Source organism: Crocuta crocuta, unplaced genomic scaffold (assembly GCF_008692635.1).
Source record: "Crocuta crocuta isolate KB4526 unplaced genomic scaffold, BGI_CrCroc_1.0 scaffold127, whole genome shotgun sequence".
Classification (NCBI taxonomy): Eukaryota; Metazoa; Chordata; class Mammalia; order Carnivora; family Hyaenidae; genus Crocuta; species Crocuta crocuta.
This window is the reverse complement of record NW_027532008.1, coordinates 1,072,574-1,089,040: the sequence shown is the minus strand read 5'-3', so window position 1 is coordinate 1,089,040 and position 16,467 is coordinate 1,072,574. Positions and strand designations below refer to the sequence as shown.

The 16,467-nt window shown below is 48.4% G+C and overlaps 1 protein-coding gene and 1 non-coding gene across 6 annotated transcripts in view; both read right to left on the bottom strand.

Moving 5' to 3' along the window:
• MECR (mitochondrial trans-2-enoyl-CoA reductase) overlaps positions 1-12,045 on the bottom strand; it is a 35,464-nt gene extending 23,419 nt beyond the window's left edge. For 3 of the 5 annotated variants that reach the window (XR_013337987.1, XM_077775691.1, XM_077775692.1), the window contains exon 1: positions 11,848-12,045. Coding sequence is in view for 4 of the 5 variants with exons in the window: in XM_077775691.1 (XP_077631817.1) it covers positions 11,848-12,023 (176 nt within the window). In the remaining variant the exon portion in view is untranslated. Of the gene's footprint in view, positions 1-11,667; positions 11,765-11,847 lie in introns of those variants that run through there. The other 2 variants (XM_077775694.1, XM_077775693.1) reach the window with 2 other exon arrangements.
• LOC144241352 (U6 spliceosomal RNA) lies at positions 9,860-9,966 on the bottom strand. The gene has a single exon (XR_013338043.1). It is a non-coding gene; the product is annotated as a U6 spliceosomal RNA (small nuclear RNA).
• Positions 12,046-16,467: the final 4,422 nt, after the last annotated feature.

The window sequence follows — 16,467 nt, the reverse complement described above, 5'->3', positions numbered from 1 at the left end:
TTCTTTCTCCACACCATGACTTCATGTTCGCAATGTTTTCCTCTGCCCAAATGTACCTTTTCTGGTTGTTTATTTATTTTGAGAGAGAGAGAATTCCAAGCAGACTCTGTGCTGTCAGCATGTGGAGCCTGATGGGGCTCGATCTCACGAGACCTGGGATCATGACCTGAGCCAAAATCAAGACAGACACTTAGTCGACTGAGCCAGCCAGGCACCCCTTCCTCTACCCAAATGTACTTGTAGTTTTTCTCATTTTTAGCTACCAAAGGCACATATAACTGCCACACAGAGGTTCTTAGCATTAGGCAACAGCGTCACTGAACTAGGCTGACATAATTCTACCCACTTCTGGCAGCAATCTGACCTTTTAATTATACCTGAGGCTCCATTTGAGGTAAAAGTGTGATTTTCAAGAAATGCCTTGTATTATTAGTAGTATAAAGGTGGCAGGAATTTATGGGGTATTTGTAATATACCAGGTCCTGTGCTCAGGGCTTTAAATACATGATCTGATCTGAGATACAATTGTCTCGTGAGGAAAGTATGAATATTCCCATGCTATCAAGTAGGAAGTGCAGGCTCCCAGAGATGATGAAGCTTACACAGGGTGAGATAACTGGCTGGCGGCAGGGCTTTCCTACTTCCAAAGTTGGCACTCCGATTTACTGTGCTCTGTAAGAGCATCCTGAAAATAGTCTGGGAACCCCCCTGACTGCCTACAAGGACCCTGGGGACCTAAGGGCCCCAATCTGGGAATCCCTGTACCAGATCATGACCAAAGGAAGACAGACCCTGCCTCACCATGACTGCGAAACAGCCGCAGAAAACTGGACTAGAAACACTCTCTACAGAAAACAGTTACCTAGGAAGGAGTTATGACCAAGGCAGAGAGAAAAAAGAAAGGGCTCTTTTTGTTTAGGTACCTATTAAGGAATGTATGTATTTATACACAGCTGGAGGAGGGAAAGTCCTTATACTAATAATAATCATAATAACTACTGTTTGAGTGCTTACCAGTGAGGCACTCTGCTAAGTGCTTCCCATGCCAGGTTTCTACCGTTACTCTGATTTTATGGCTGAGGAACAAAGGCACAAAAGAAGTAAAGAACTTGTTCAAGGCCACCAAAAGTAGTAAGTGGTTGATCTGATTTGAACCTGACGGTCTGATGCCAGCTGCTAAGGGGCTGAGCAGACCCAGCAGAGAGCAGCAAGAGGAGTGCCAGCCTGGAGTGGGGTGCAGGCCTGATCGTTGCTGGAACTGCCTGGGGAGGCAGAGTGGGGTGCAGGCAGAGCAGGGAGCCATCAGCCGGACGGTGATGTTTCTCTATGAACATATGTCTAAGTCTGCATTCTAAAGAAAAACCCTGCCCCGAGCAAATGGACTGCAGACTGGCTGCCTCTCTCTATTATCTGTACTGCTCCTCTCATACATTTTGCAGATAATCAGAATTTTTTCTGGAAGCTGACAAAGTCCATGTACTCAAGCTACGTAAAGACATTTTTTTCTGACCATGTTTTACATGCTCTTCCATCAGCCCAGAATTTCTTTTCCACTGCTTCTCCACGGACCAAGAAATTCAATTCACCCTTTAAGACATCTTTTGACACTCTTCTTGGCCCTGAAAAAGAATTGCTTGCTCCACACACTCAGTGTTTTCATTACACAGAAGGGGTAATTGCTTTAAGACCATCTTACATGAGTTTATTGCTTTTTAGTTTATCAAGCCTTTTCATACATTTCTTTCAATTGATCACAACAGGCCTAAGTTCACATTCCTTTCCCAAAACTCTGGGGGTGAGATGTATGCACGTCAGAGTTCAGAGCTGTGTTATTATCTACACCCCCCTGTGGGGGCCGGGGCAGCACTCTGTGATCAGACACATTGTTTCTGCGGCGAAATACATGAACATTCAGGCTAAGTGGGATGAATAAACACTTATATATATGAACATGTAAGATAAAAATGAAAGATTCACACAGGATGAGGTCTTCCCTTCAAACGAGTTGTGAAACAACACAAATCAGAACAGAACTGTCAGCTGACAGAACTTTCTGATTTTGTGGTTGCAGATTCCACTTTGGATTTGGATCCAGGTCTTTCGGACTCAGTTCAGGGCTTTTTTTTTTACCTACCCCCCTAGTGTTACAGCCAGAACATGCGTGTGTGTTGTCTCACCACTTGGCGGTGAGCTCCCAGACAGCAGAGAACTGGGAGTCTTAACTCCGTGTTTAGCACAGTGCCCGGGACCAAAGCAGTGCTCAGGAATGCGTCCTAATGAAGTTACGCGACTCTCCTCCCTATTGAGAAAATGGGACATAAAGGTGCCGGCCATTTCTAAGGAATCAGGGGAAGGCTCAAGGCACAGGGATTGAGCTACTGAGGCTCATACTTGCTCTTCCGGGTTCTGGGCCATTTGGGAAAAGAACCCTGAAGGATGGGTACAAATAAAAATGGAGACTGTCCGGGGCGCCTGGGTGGCTTAGTCAGTTAAGCATCCGACTTTCGCTTAGGTCATGATCTCGCGGTTCATGGGTTCGAGCCCCGCGTCGGGCTCTGTGCTGACTGCCAGCTCAGAGCCTGGAGCCTGTTTCAGTCTGTGACTCCCTCTCTCTCTGACCCTCCCCTGCTCACGCTGTCTCTCTCTCTCTCCTAGAAATAAATAAAACATTTAAAAAAAAAATGGAGACTGTCCATCAGAGAGTTTGGTGTAAGCAAAAACCCACTGCTCTTTTCCTCACAGGAAAAGTACAGATGAGGTTTGCAGTAAGTCGTACCTTAAAAATCTAGATGACCATGGTCAAGATGGGAACACAGGTGGATCTCAGTTCACAGATGAAGGGCAGAGCACGGGTTTGGAGTGAATATGCAGTCCTAGGTTTGAATCCTGCCATGGTCATTTACCAGCTAGATAAACTCACAATACTCATCTGTGAAATGGGGAGAACACTAGAACCTCGCTCACAGGAGTAAACGGGTTAAGGTAAGCAAAGCATTTGCTAGAGTCCCTGATACACAGTAGATGCTGAAGAGATAGCAGCTCTTATCAGTGGCAGGAATATCCAAGGAAGCCTCTGGAACAATTAGCTGGCTACCCCTCTGAAGAAAATCACTGAATCACTAAAAGGAAGACAGCAACTTTTTGGAAAACGCAAGTAAGTTTAACTCAATAATTTACTGACAATCAGACTCAGTATATCAGGTAATGTTGCCAAGGGGCTTAAAGGTAAAATTAAAAAAAAAAAAAAAAATCTCCTGCCTGGGAGCTTGATAGCACAGGGACTCTCACGTGGAGTCACTGTGAGAGGCACCCCCAGAGGCAGGCACCCCAGAGGCAGGCTTGTGGTCCCTGCCTGAGCCTGGAGGGAAGAAATGCACGGTTAGCAACCGGGCTTTGGAAGAAGTGGTGTGTTAGCCTGGGTTTGAAGGAGAAGTGGAGCTTACTGGGTGGACTGAGGGAGGAAGGCAGGCTTTCTTGCAGAAGAAAGGAATGGCAGACAATCTGACTGGATCGTTGGCCAGGCAGTAGGTGCAGTCTGGACAGGCACCAGGGGAATGGAGAGGATTTGATGACCCAGAGTCTCTTAAATAAGAAGTGGTACTGGTGTTTGATGGCTCCTGGGCGTGGACAGCTGACTACTGATCCAGGGAGGAAGGGAGAGTGGTGTGGAGCAGGGAGGAAGGTGTTATATTTGGAGCTTGAAGCAGTGTGGTGTGGGGAGAGGGCACTCCTGGCTAGACACCCAGAGCTGGGAGTCCGCTGTATGTAGCCGGCAGTCCCGGTGGGTAGATCATCTTCCTCTGGGTGATCTGTATGAACAATGCAAAGAAACTAATGCTGACTGTTTACTAAGCTCTGGGCATTGTGCTTAGCATCTTACATACGGGAGGCTGTTTAGCCCTCAAAACACCTCTCAGGAGGGTGTTATCTCCCCAATTTACAAGCAGGAAATGGAAGCTCAGAGAAGGAACTTGTCTAAGGTAAAACTATTACTAAGTGGCAAAAATTGCCCTAAAGGTTGACTCTGAAGCTCAGACTACTGAACACTGAGCTGGCATCCTTTACACTGTGTGGGATTTCCATCCTGAGAGATAGTGTTAGTATTCCTGGGGTGTAAAATACGCTTGAGAAACGCTGCCCAGTAAATGCTCTTTATAGGACTCAGATTGTGCACCAGAGTCACAGAGGCGGGGAGAAGTTATCCAGGGGAAAAGCCCATGTGACTTTGTGTAATCCAGAGCTTCCGGAGTTCACTCGGCTGGGAACACTATTTTCATAGCACACAGAATACATGCCTGCCCCCCCACCCCCCCACAGCAGTTCGAGAAGCGCTGCACTGGGCTACAACCGGCCCCCACTTCTCTTTGTCTTCTAGGTACCTCACTGCTCTGTGCTGGCTGGAGGCCACAGAAGCGGGAGGGAAGGAGAGCGGGGCAGGGATGAGGGTCTAGGGGATGGAAAGTGGACACTGAGAACACAGGTGGGTGGAGGGGGGGCGGCGGCCCTGACACATGCTGCTCGCCCGGCGGGAGGTGTGTTGGTCCAGCTGCCTCTCACCAGGGAGACCAGCCCCGGCCTGCCCCGTGGAATGCCATTAACACCACAGACACCGCTGTCCCTGCACGCAGCTCTACCAGCGTCGTCAAGGATACCATTCTGCCGAGACAGGGAGGAAAACAGGGGCCAGGTCTGAATTCCAGAGTTGGACCTCTGGTGTAATGATAGCGATTTCTTCCTTGTTGTTGTTGTTGTTTAGCTCACCAAAGGACCCAGTGGCCGTGTTGTAGAGTGCAAATGAGGCACCCAAACACAGTCTGGCTAGATGTCAAGTCACTTCCCCAGGAGTGCTCACCGCCCTCCCCTGTGAGTGTAATGGTGCCATGCAACCCCGGGGCGGCGGGGGGAATGCCACTGTCTTCACGCGACAGATTCCCAGACTGGATAAGGTCACAATGGCTCCTTTGAGGCCCAGGCTGTACACCTGTGATGCCATATGAACTGCAAGGGAGACAAAAGCAGGCAAAAGAAAGAGCCTTTTGAGATGGGGGAAAAAGAGGCCAGTCCTCTGGGGGGTTGGCTCACTCAGATTTGCTGTGTAAGGCAGGCACTGGCCAGCCCTGCGAAGATATCTTTCCCGCCTTCCGCATTTAATTAGCAACCATTTGCACTTATCTTGCATCTCCCACTCAGTCACCTCAAACTGGTCAATATCATTTTTGAGCAGGAAGACAGGCAGGGAGACACTGTCACGGGCCACAGAGACTTTCTCATCTGCTCATCGCAGAGAGCCAAGAATGAAGCACCGGATAAAGGTTACCTACATCCTATGTGGCTCTCTCCAGTCTGCAATCCCCATGTGATCTGGTGACATGCTTGATGTGCTGGGTACATTGCCCAGAGATCTGATTAATAATTAATAAACAAGGCACACTGGGAATTGTGGAAGAATGAAGTTCTTTGGCTCGTCCCCCAGCAGGGGTGCTTGGTGGCCTCCATTGGTGGGTTCTGTAAGAGTCCTGGGCTCTCAGGGAAAGCTCCTTTTCCTGAGCTGAGTTCATACACTCCATGACCCTCTAAGACCTCGAGTTCATACACTCCATGATGCCCACTTGCTCCCTGTGCCTCTTCTGGCTTCCCTGCCTCAAAGTCATCTTGCCCGCCCACCATTTAGGTCCACTTGCACTTCAGAACAGTCATTTTAAATAGAAAGGAATTAGAGACTTAGAGGGAACGTCTGGAAGTTTCTACCCAGAGCTGGCAAAGAAACCCTCTCTCTACCTTCCCAGTCCCCTGCTTTCTCTCAATCAAGACTACCAGTAAGCTTGTAAGCCTTAGAATATTCTACAGCTGCTGACATCAGCAAACTTGCTTGAAGGGAGCTGCAGAATCTGTTGCTGAGTTTGCTGAGGACGAACCTTACTGATCCAGAGAACAAGACTGGGCCACAGCAGGGGACCGGGTCCCTGTCTGCAGCTGCTTCGGTCTCTCTGACAGAAACAGATATGACCATGCTGCCCCTGCCTGGCGGGCTGCTGCTGATACTGGTCAAGAGCGAATGGGACCTTGGTGAAATTTTGTCTCCAGGGCCCCCGATTTCTGGCCGCAGCACTGCTCCCTGGAATCTGCTAGAGCAGCCCCCGGTGAGCAGGCGGTCCAACGTCTACCAGTTTCACAGAGTGGTCAGAGCTGGACAGAGAGGGTTCGGTCTCATACCCAGTTCTGTGGCTGCAGTATCATGCTGAGAAGGGGGTTACGGCCTCACCTCGTCTTGGCAGGAAGGAGTGATGCTTGGGGAGAATGGGGTAGACCGGTGTATAGGCTCTGAGGGATACAGAAAACGGAGCTGTGAAATAGATGCAGGGGGAGGAAGAGACAGCATGCAGGGCCGTCTCTGCCACTGCTGCCCTTGGTCAACCCCTTTATTTTATCAAAGAGTAACTGAAAAGAATGTGGAGCCTGGAATGATTGGCGGAGTGGGGACTAGAAGTCAGGCCAGTGCCCTTGCGGGTGGGTCCCCAATGACACACCCTGAGCCACAGATTAACCTTATGGCATCTCTGCTTCCCTTCTCTAAAGTGCGGATCCTTCCCACCCCATCCAGAGTGGGAGAGGCCTGCAGCAGCAGCTGCTGGGAGGGCCAGACAACCATGATAACTTGGGGTTGCACGGGGGGTGGGGGGCAGCTTTCCTCCCACACGCTGGACACAGGGGGACTCCTGTCTGCTGTGCGGTACCTCAGAGCTCTGCCCGCCAGGTCTCTCCCTCAGGGGCCCTCAGTTCCAGTCTAGTGTGAAGTCCAGAGGGAAGGTAATGTGCGAGTGTGACAACACGTGGAATCCAGGGTGGGTCTGAGTCCTGTGATCTCAAGCTAGTCCCCTCTGAGTCTGCTGCAGCAGACACCTCCCTCAGGGACCACATACTGAGTGCACTACAGGCACTCAATAAATATCGGCAGTCACACACAATAGGTTTCCTCTTCCCTCTGGGCTTTTATGCATCCAGGGTCCTCTGCATGGAACATTTCTACACTCTTCCTTGAGTTTTGCCCCCATGATCTTCTGGGGCACTCAACCTAAGCTTTGTGTCTTCCGAGACAGCATTCTCTGACTATCCTGAGGGGGTTAGGTACCCCTCTTCTGGGTGTCCACAGCAGTCTAAACATAACCCGATCCGGCATTTGCCCCACTGGGCTATGGTCACCCATTTCCTGGGCCAGAGCGTGAGCTTCTTAAGGACCAAGAACAGAGATGATTCGTCTCTGCATCCCCAGGCCTGCCTCACAGGCAGCAGGCCTCGAAGAATAACTCCTGGCTAACTGACTACAGCAATGAGTTCGACTTCCCCCTCCTTCATTCATGACCACAACAAAAGGCTCCAGGAGACAAACAGGTAAAATCTCAATTCTCAAGAAAATGGCAAACCAAAATAGCTACTCTTTTTTCAAAGTAGTTTAATTCTGGCTTAAAAACCAAGTCACCTGCATAGAGATTTGTTGTACACATGAACATCAATTGTAAAAAGAAATCTGAGAGTAAACAGTGTCCGACCCTGAGAACTCCCCACCCATGTAGCCTGGGTCCTCACTGCCTGCTCCCCCAAAGCCCATATGTCTAACACAGAATGGGTTTGTCCAGGGCTTCACAGCTGCACTGATTTTGTGCTGGCAGCAGGCTGGGGAGGAAGCTGCAAACAACCAGGATGCAAAAGGAGGGCACACAGAGAGTAACACTCTACCATCTTCCCTAGGTTGGGGCTGCCCTTCCTATGAAGGGTGGAGACTTGGGGTCACCTGGATAACTTCACCTTCTCTTCTGACCTATCTTTTCCCCAATTTTATAGGCTATCTCATTTTCAAAAAACATTTGAGATGACTGCCATTATTTTTTTTCAGGTCCTATATCGGGGACTCTTCTTAAAGAAGGGACATCCTAGTTGTATGATGTGGGGCATGTGACTTTTATGCTTCTTGAGCTCAGTTCCCTTATCTGTAAAATGGGGATAATCGTGACCAAACTGGATTTTTGTGATTTTGTACTTCCATCATGTATGTGGAGGACTTGGCCTAACACCTGCCACATAGTAGGTGCACAGTAAATGAAAGATGTTTTCACCGTAAGACCTGGAGAATGGCAGACTTTGAGGACCAAAATGAAAGACAACATTGGCATTTCCGGTAACTATCGATAGAGAATCCAGAGCTCTGCACAAGGGGCCATGGCCACGGGGGACCTCTGAAATTCCTAGAGTTTGTAATTCTCCCAACTTTGTCATTTTCTCCTGTGGTCTTACTTCACATCATTTGATCATCTGAATGAGAGGACCAAGTGCTTATTTAGGGGAGTCCGTTTTGGGGGAAAGAGAAAAAAACTCTAGGAGACCGAGGAATAAGGTTTAGTAGAGAGACCAGATGGAATGTTTGGGGGCCAACAGGAATGAAAAGGACATTTAGATTCAGAGGTCCCTGGCGGTCTCATTCAGAGGAATTCTGTGACCCCTCAGAGCCAAGCAGACTGTTGCTCATTCCCTCCCTGCTGCTCCCAGAGCTCTGGCTCACGCACGGTGCAAGCATCACAAGCATCACAAACTACAGTTTGGGGAACACTCTGCTCAGACTCTGGGTGGTTCCGTGACCCTCCCTGGTGTAACCTGACCCACACACCCAGTCACCGGAATATTTAAAGGATACCTGATTCTTTCTGTGACAGTGTGGTTACCTTAAACCTCCAAGGACATGACTACAAAGAAGAGAATCCCAGCCTCTGGCCTCCATCCATACACGAACAAGTCAAGTTGCCTGAATCTGGGTCAGAAGGGAAAAGCCACTTTTCTGGGGCAGATGGAGAGTTAATGCCTGATGGTCTGTATCCACAAGGGCAATGGTTCTCAGCCCTGGCTGCGGTATCAGAATCACTTGGGGAGCTTTAAATAACACATGTTTAGTGCCATCCTAGACCCACGGAATACCTCAGGGCAGGTGCCTGGGAATATGGAGTCAATGTGCCACAGGGAGGCGAGGTGCGAAGCGAAGGCTGCATAATGCTTTGTCAAATTATCAGGTCTTGAACTTCTGGGAAATCATCAGGGTTCCACAGGGAGACAAGAGAGCTCTTTTTTCCCTAAGTGGCATCTGCTACCAGACCAGTCTGTTCCAGATTCTCTGGCACCCCAAGCGGAAGGAATCAGTCAGGAGGCAACTGCACTCAGCTCCCTAACCCTCCCTGGCCTCTGCAAAGGGTCCCACCCTCATCACCAGAGAACTCTAAAAAATACACTTCTTGGGCGCCTGGGTGGCTCGGTCAGTTAAGCGTCTGACTTCATCTCGGCTCATGATCTCCCAGCTTGTGGGTTTGAGCCCTGCGTCAGGCTCTCTGCTGTCAGCACAGAGCCTGCTTCGGATCCCCCGTCCCCCTCCCCACCCCCTCGGCCCCTCCCCTGCTCACTCTTGCATGCACTTTCTCTCAAAAATAAACATTAAAAAAACAACAAAAAATACATTTCTTATAGACATTAGATTCATAATTAACTAACATTTTTGGAGCACTTGTTTGGTGGCAGTTCCTGTACCAGACACAGAAGTTACAAGCCTGTGAAAGAGGCATGTCACTCCGTTTGGGGTGCATCCCCGGAAAACTAATGTTCATCAGAGCTCTACCAACTCATTACAGCACAGTCCCCAGAGACACGTCTTCCTGACATGGTGATCATTACGTCCGATTAACACATAAGTTGAGCACTACTGACTGATGTGTCATCTCAGTATTCTAACAGTGGATGTGGCTGGGCTGAGTGCATGACCTTAAATTTAACTGAGGCTTATCTCCTCCAGTTGTCAAAACATCTGGCTTGAATTTTTTAAAGTAAAAATTTGGAATGCTTCATGAATTTGCATGTCACCCGTGAGCAAGGACCATGCTAATCTTCTCTGTATCATTCTATTTGTAGCATATGTGCTGCTGAAGTGAGCACTCTAGCTTGTATTTTAACCCTAATAATAACTCCACGTTTGCCTATTCTTTGGGAAACAATCAAACCATTTGCTGGGAATCAGAGAGTTGTAAACAAGGGACCTTAGGAGAGTACGCAGGGGCTTTTGGTGGACAGCCTTGGCTTGATCTCAGCTATTTAACACTATTAGCTATACTTGTACTGTCTCCACTTTTAAAGATGAGGAAACTGAGGCTCACGGAACTTCACTAACCTGCCAAACACATAGGGTGCGGTAAGGGTTTGACTCCAGGTCTGATTCCCAGACCAGCGCTTTTTCCTTAGCTCCACTACAGTGACCCCACTAGCCCTTCTTGGTGGTTATAGTCACTTATGTGCATAGTTACAGTGGCTGACAATTCACATGCTGTTTTTATCAGCATGTGATAAAAACATGCTGTGCAAAAATCATGGATGAAGAGCCAACAAAATTTTAGGAGAACACAATCATGAAAGTAATGAGAGCTCAGAGGGGCTGGGTCTCAGATCAAAGAGCTACTGAGAGGTGGAGTCTATATTTGACCTTAGAGTCTGCAAGGCTCCAAAACAGGACCTCTAATCAAAGGAGGTAGGAGTCATAAGCCATGGGTTCCTATCCCTATCCTTATTAGCTATATCAGTTTGGACAAGTCCCCTGCCTTCTATAAACTGAAAATGGTCTCCTACCTACTTTCTGGGAAGTGGAAGATTAGAATGGACATAAAGCATTCAGAAAATACTCTCCAAAAAAATAATAGAGCCCAGGAACTCAAGTCAACCAGTCAGAAAGAAATGGGTTTAAGTTTCAACTCTGCCACTTACTGGCTGTGTGACCCTGGTCAAGTGATTTTTACCTCTTTTACACCTCAGTTTTCTCACGGGAAAATGGAGCTCAATCAAGGACCTACCCCAAAAGTGACGGTCAAATGAGAGCGTCCGTTTGGACACAACCATTATGTGACTGACACATAATACTCGATCAGTAAAAGTCACTGCGGAATAAATACAGAAAATGTAATATACACATGTATAATGGCCTGTATATATATATAAAGTAGTGGGATAACAGCTATATAATAATGTCACATATCAGTTATATGAAACAATGGAATATTTAGCCATAAAAAAGAATGGAATCTTGCTGCACACCACGGTTGGATGCTGAGGGCATTATGCTAAATGAAATAAGACAGAGAAAGACCATGACTGTATGATCCCACTTCCATGTGGAATCTAAACAAACAAACACCAACCTCATAGATACAGAGAACAGACTGGTGCTTAGGGTGTGTGTGTGTGTGTGTGTGTGTAGGAGCCAAATGCGCGAAGGGGGTCAAAAGGTACAAACGTCCTGTTATAAAATAAGTCACGGGGATGTGCTTTATAGCTTGGCCACAGGTAGTGATACTGTACTGCATGTCTGAGAGTTGCTAGGAGAGTAGATCTAGAAAGTTCTCTAAATAAACAAATAAAGAAACAAATAAAGAAATAAAAGAAAGTTCTTATCGCAAGGAAAAAAATTCTGTCTCTATGTAAGGTGACATGTTAAGGTGACTCACTGGGCAATCATTTGGCAATACATACAAATATCGAATCATCACGTTGTACACCCAAATCTAAAATAATATTGTATGTCAATTGCACTTCAAAAATAAAGTTAGCCACTATCACCGTTCTAATTGTGCCTCTCCGGCCTTCAACTACCTGGACGCACCGACTTTCTGAGCTACCCATCGCGCTCTGGGCTTCGGGCTGGGTCCCGTCATTCTCTGCCGTCTTCCTCAGATCCGATCCCTCCTTTCTCCGTGCCCCCCTCTCCACAGCGCGTCTTCACCCCCTCCAGGAACCCCGGTCCCCTTGCCCCGTTTCGGCGCCGTCTCTTACTCGACGACCTTGGCTGGGTCCCCGTGGTGCTCATAGACCAGCGCCCGGACCCCGGTGGGCTCGGCAGATGCAGAGTAGGGGGCGGCGGCAGACCAGCCGCGGCCGGGAGCGACGAGGACCTCACGCCCAAGCCGCGAGCCGGTTCGCGCCCCCAACAGCGCGCCGCAGCCCCACATGCTCCCTTCAGTCAACTCTGAGGCGGACAACGCGCCTACGTCATCTGCCTGCGCCCGCGCGCCTGCGCCCCGCCCCGCCCCGCCCCGCCGCGTGACCACGCCCCTTGCTCTTTCTGAAAGGCTGGCCCCTTCCTCCGCTGCCCGCGCGGTGGCGCTTCCGGGGACCGCGCGGGCTGCGTGGGCTGGCGGTGGAGGTACCCGAGGGATTCGCAGAGACTCCGGGCCAGGCGGAGTTCTTCTCCCAATTAGGAGCGTCTGATGCCAGCCTAAAGCTGTGTCTGTGGTCTGCGACTTGGTATTTGATTTGAGGAAAGTCATCTACCCTTCCCTGACCTCACCTTTTCCCCGCCGTTTACTGCGTGCTCATCGTGGCAGATCTTTTAAGGCATCGTCTCATTTATTCCCTGCTACCCTGTAACAGCATAGCGAAGCACCGTTTGTTTTCCTACCACTAGTAGAGTAGATGTAAGTTGATGTGGAGGCAAGAGAACTGGGCTCGGAGCTGGAAGATCTAGGTTCAACTCCTAGTCTTGCCGCTTTCTAGCTTGGCCACCTTGGGCTAGTGTCAAAAGGTCTCCGTCTCTTTTCTCATGGGTACAGTGGGGGGACAATATACCTCCTTCAAGACTGTAGCGAGGATTGGGTGAAGCCAGAGAGTGACGTTGTGAACGGAAGAGCCCATGGTAAAATGCTAAGTGTGTTCAGATAGAAAGAGGGATCACAAGGAGGACGCCCTCTCAGAATGCTCACCGTGTAGAAGGGATTTAGTGGGACACTGGCAGTGCTTTGTAAGAAGATGTAGCCCAGTAAGGACACTAGATCATATTTGTAGTGGAGGTGAGACATGAACATAACGAAATCCCTCGTTGAAAGAGTAGGAGGGAGGGCGCTGTTGGAGTCTGAAGGAGAAAGGTGCTCTGGAAGGAGCCAGGGTGGGCATGGGGGCTTTTGCAGGAGGTGGTGTTGGATGGGGTCCATCCCACTCAAAATCTTCAATGTGCATAAAAACCACCCGAGGTCCTATCTCAAGCCTACTGAATTAGAATTTTGGGGACAGGTCCAGGAATCTACAATTCCTCCAAGCTTTCAAGAATATTCTGATGTCCGTGGCCCAGGAAACAGGCTTAGGCAAACACTGAGCCAGGGCTTTGAAGGATAAGGAAGAGCTCCTTTCTCTAGGTTTTAGTGACCCAAAGCTTGCCAGCTCAAAGCCTTTTCTCTGAGGAAGAGAAGAAAGCAAAGTGCTGCGGTGAAAGCTGCAGGTGGTTGGATTCTGGCAAAACAGGCTTTGAGTTTTGGCTTTGCCTTTTTCCAGCCATTTCATTTTGGACAAGTCACTTAGCCTCTCTGTGTCTTCATTTCCTTATCCTTAAAGTGAAGGAAATAATAGTATCAGTTTCAAGGCTGCTGTGAAGATCAAGTGAGATATTATTCACTCGAAGCATTTAAATTTTTTTTATCTGTTTCTATTACTAGAGAAAGTAGATGTCCCATGATGGGGGAAAGGTTTGGTCCCATAGTAGTATATGAGTGCTCACATACATGCACGAATGTGCGCACATGCACACACACACACACACACACACACACCCCAGTTTTGCTTACCTTCTATTTTCACTGTGACACAAAGATCTACTTCAGTTGAAGACTCTCTAGGTGACATTGAGCTGTTGACATCATCTTCTCTACCAAATTGGCTCCTGTGAATTCCCTGGGCACCCTTGCTGCAAAGCCTGGAGAATCATCTGGCAGGTCTCCCTCCTGGAGGCTGGACTTAGTCTGCCTGTCCAACCCAATAGCCCCCGCTTTCAGTCCAGGACATCAGTTTTAATTTGAACTTTGTCAACAGCCTTCTTCCTAACTGAAATCCACCCCCCCTCTTTTTCCCTCCCCTTTCCTTCTTTCTCAGGCCTCCAGAATGATTGTTTTAAAAACGGTTTTATTTTTAAGTAATCTCTACACCCAACATGGGGCTCGAACTTACAACCCTGAGATCAAGAGTCGCATGCTCTACTGACTGAGTCAGCCAGGCACCTCCAGAATGATTTTTTTTTAAACAGAAAGATCAGATTTTGTCTTTCCCTTGCTTCAAGTCCTTATATGACTCCTCAATACTTAGGTAGATCCAGAAGCCACTGTTCCTTGTAGGACACTGTGAACTATGGATATGTGACTGAAAACTGTAAAAACCCAAAACAAGATGAAACTGTGATTCTGTGCTAACTCTGTCATTCTCTCGCACAACTGACATGTGCTAAAGTCTTCAGAAAAGTGTATGGAGGAAAAGCACCTTAAAACAAAGAAAATTCTATTCATTGTAATTAAGTTACCTTCTTGCAAATTAGAAGAAGATGGCTATAGTTTTAATTCAGTGGCAGAACCCCTCAGCTTGGCTTGAGGTGCACCTGTGTTTCCCCAGGGGCTAGCTGGAGAACCACTGATTGAGGGACTCAGTTCCAATTTTCATGACCCTGTATTCAATACCCTTTGCACCCTGAGTCCGACACTGTTTTTATGTCTTGCTATAAGACTGTGCACAGCCAATGATCTAAGAGCACCCAATACCCACCGTTCCCAGCAATTCCGTGTCTTGTGCCTTTATTCGGGTTGCTTCTTCTGCCCGAAATGCTCTTCCTGGCCTTGCTGACCTGGAAAACTCCAGGGTCAGATGTCATTTCTTTGATGTTGTTTTCCAACTTCCTAGGCTGCGTCGACCTCTGCTGCCTTTGTGTTTTTTCTGAACTGGTGTTACGGCCTTTAGGACACAGTCCCTTATGTATTTACATGTCTGCTTTCCCCTACAGCCAACAGGGGGTCATGTTTGGCGCATCTCCATGACACCAGCACCCAATATGGGGCCTGGCCCAGTATAGGTGTCATAAATATTCCATGAGTTGAAAGTCATTGAATTTCCTCATGGCCTGGCCCTGTCTGCAGTGCTGTCTCCTTTTCCCCTAGATTTGGGCAGGTCACTCCAGGCCATTTGTGGATTCTAGAAGTCTGTGATCCTTTTCAAGTGAGGCAGAATGTTCTCTTTTTAGCTGTCCACCTGTTGCTCATGCTCTCCTTCTCCCTCCATGGCAGTCTCTGCTCTGTGGTCTTCTCCTGCACAAAGAGCAGAGGGATGTGGGATTGGTTAGGTGTAGGTTTGAGTCCTGGACCCACCATTTACTGGTTTTATGATTTTGGACAAATGCCTTATACTTTTGGAGCCTCAGTGTCCACATACAAAATTTAAAAAAAAGGAATCAATGATAAACTCCCATCATGAGGCTCTCTCAGGAGTCCTCTCTGCAAATAGCATCATCCTTGGCTGTTTGATCTATTCACTGGATTTCTCTCCTTGAGTTTCTTGCTCTGGCTGAAACTTTCCTGCCTCTCCCCTCTCCAGCATCTCTCTGTTTCTTCTCCATTGCCTTTTTCTTGCTTCTGTTTTTCTCCATGTGATTCTCTCTCTCTGTTTAGTTCTCTTGCCTTTCTCCTTGGCCCCTTCCCTAGCTCAGCATAGAGCTCATCAGGACTCATGAGAGAGAGGACTAACAGCCCCGCCTCCTCCAGGCCCTGGGCAACCTCACTTGTCCCACCCTCATTGAGGAGCCAGCCTGCAGTGGAAGCAATACACAGGTAGGGCCTAGGTAGACTTTAGACTCCTAGGCTCTGGCCTGGGTCACTGCCCAGTAGTTAGATCCATCTGCCCATGGGTCCCTGTCTCCACTTGGCTCATTGGAAGACTTTAAAAAAAAAAAAGAACACTCGGGACTTTTTACTCTTCTATTTAATGCTTCAGTAGCTCCTTACTGCTCTTAGGATTTAATCCAAAGCCCCATAGTTTCTCGCATGACCTGCGGATCCTGCCAGTCTTTTCAGTTGCATCTGGCTCCCCTTCCCTCCCCCCTCCATTCTAGCCACCCTGGCCAGGCTGTTCCTCACACGCACCAGCTCCCGCCTTTGCACAGGCTGGCCCCTCTGGCTGTGATGTTCCTCCCCACTGCCTTGATGGCTGCTTCTCTTACTTCTGGTCCCAGCTCAAATATCACTGCATCATTTCCTCAGGGAATGCCTCTCGGCTCCCCTTAACTCAAGTAGGATCCCCCCTACTTATTAATCACAGCATTCCTTCCGTTGTCTTTAGAGTGCACATCTCAGAGTAATTACGTATTTGTTTGCGTGTTTGCTGTTGGTCTTTTCCCGGAGAGTGTAAGTTTCACGAGGGCAAAGACCATGTCTGTATTCATTCATTTATCCATTCAGTATTTTTTGAGTGTCAATATGTTTTGAGCATCAACTACATGTCATACACGAAGCACTGAGATACCAGACAAAATCCTTGCCCTTAGGGAGCTCACGTTCTGGATGGGTATGTGGGAAAACAATGGTCACGTCACATGGTAGGTGCTCTATTTAAAACTGCAATAATCCCTTCCCTCCCCTGCTCCCCCCCCCC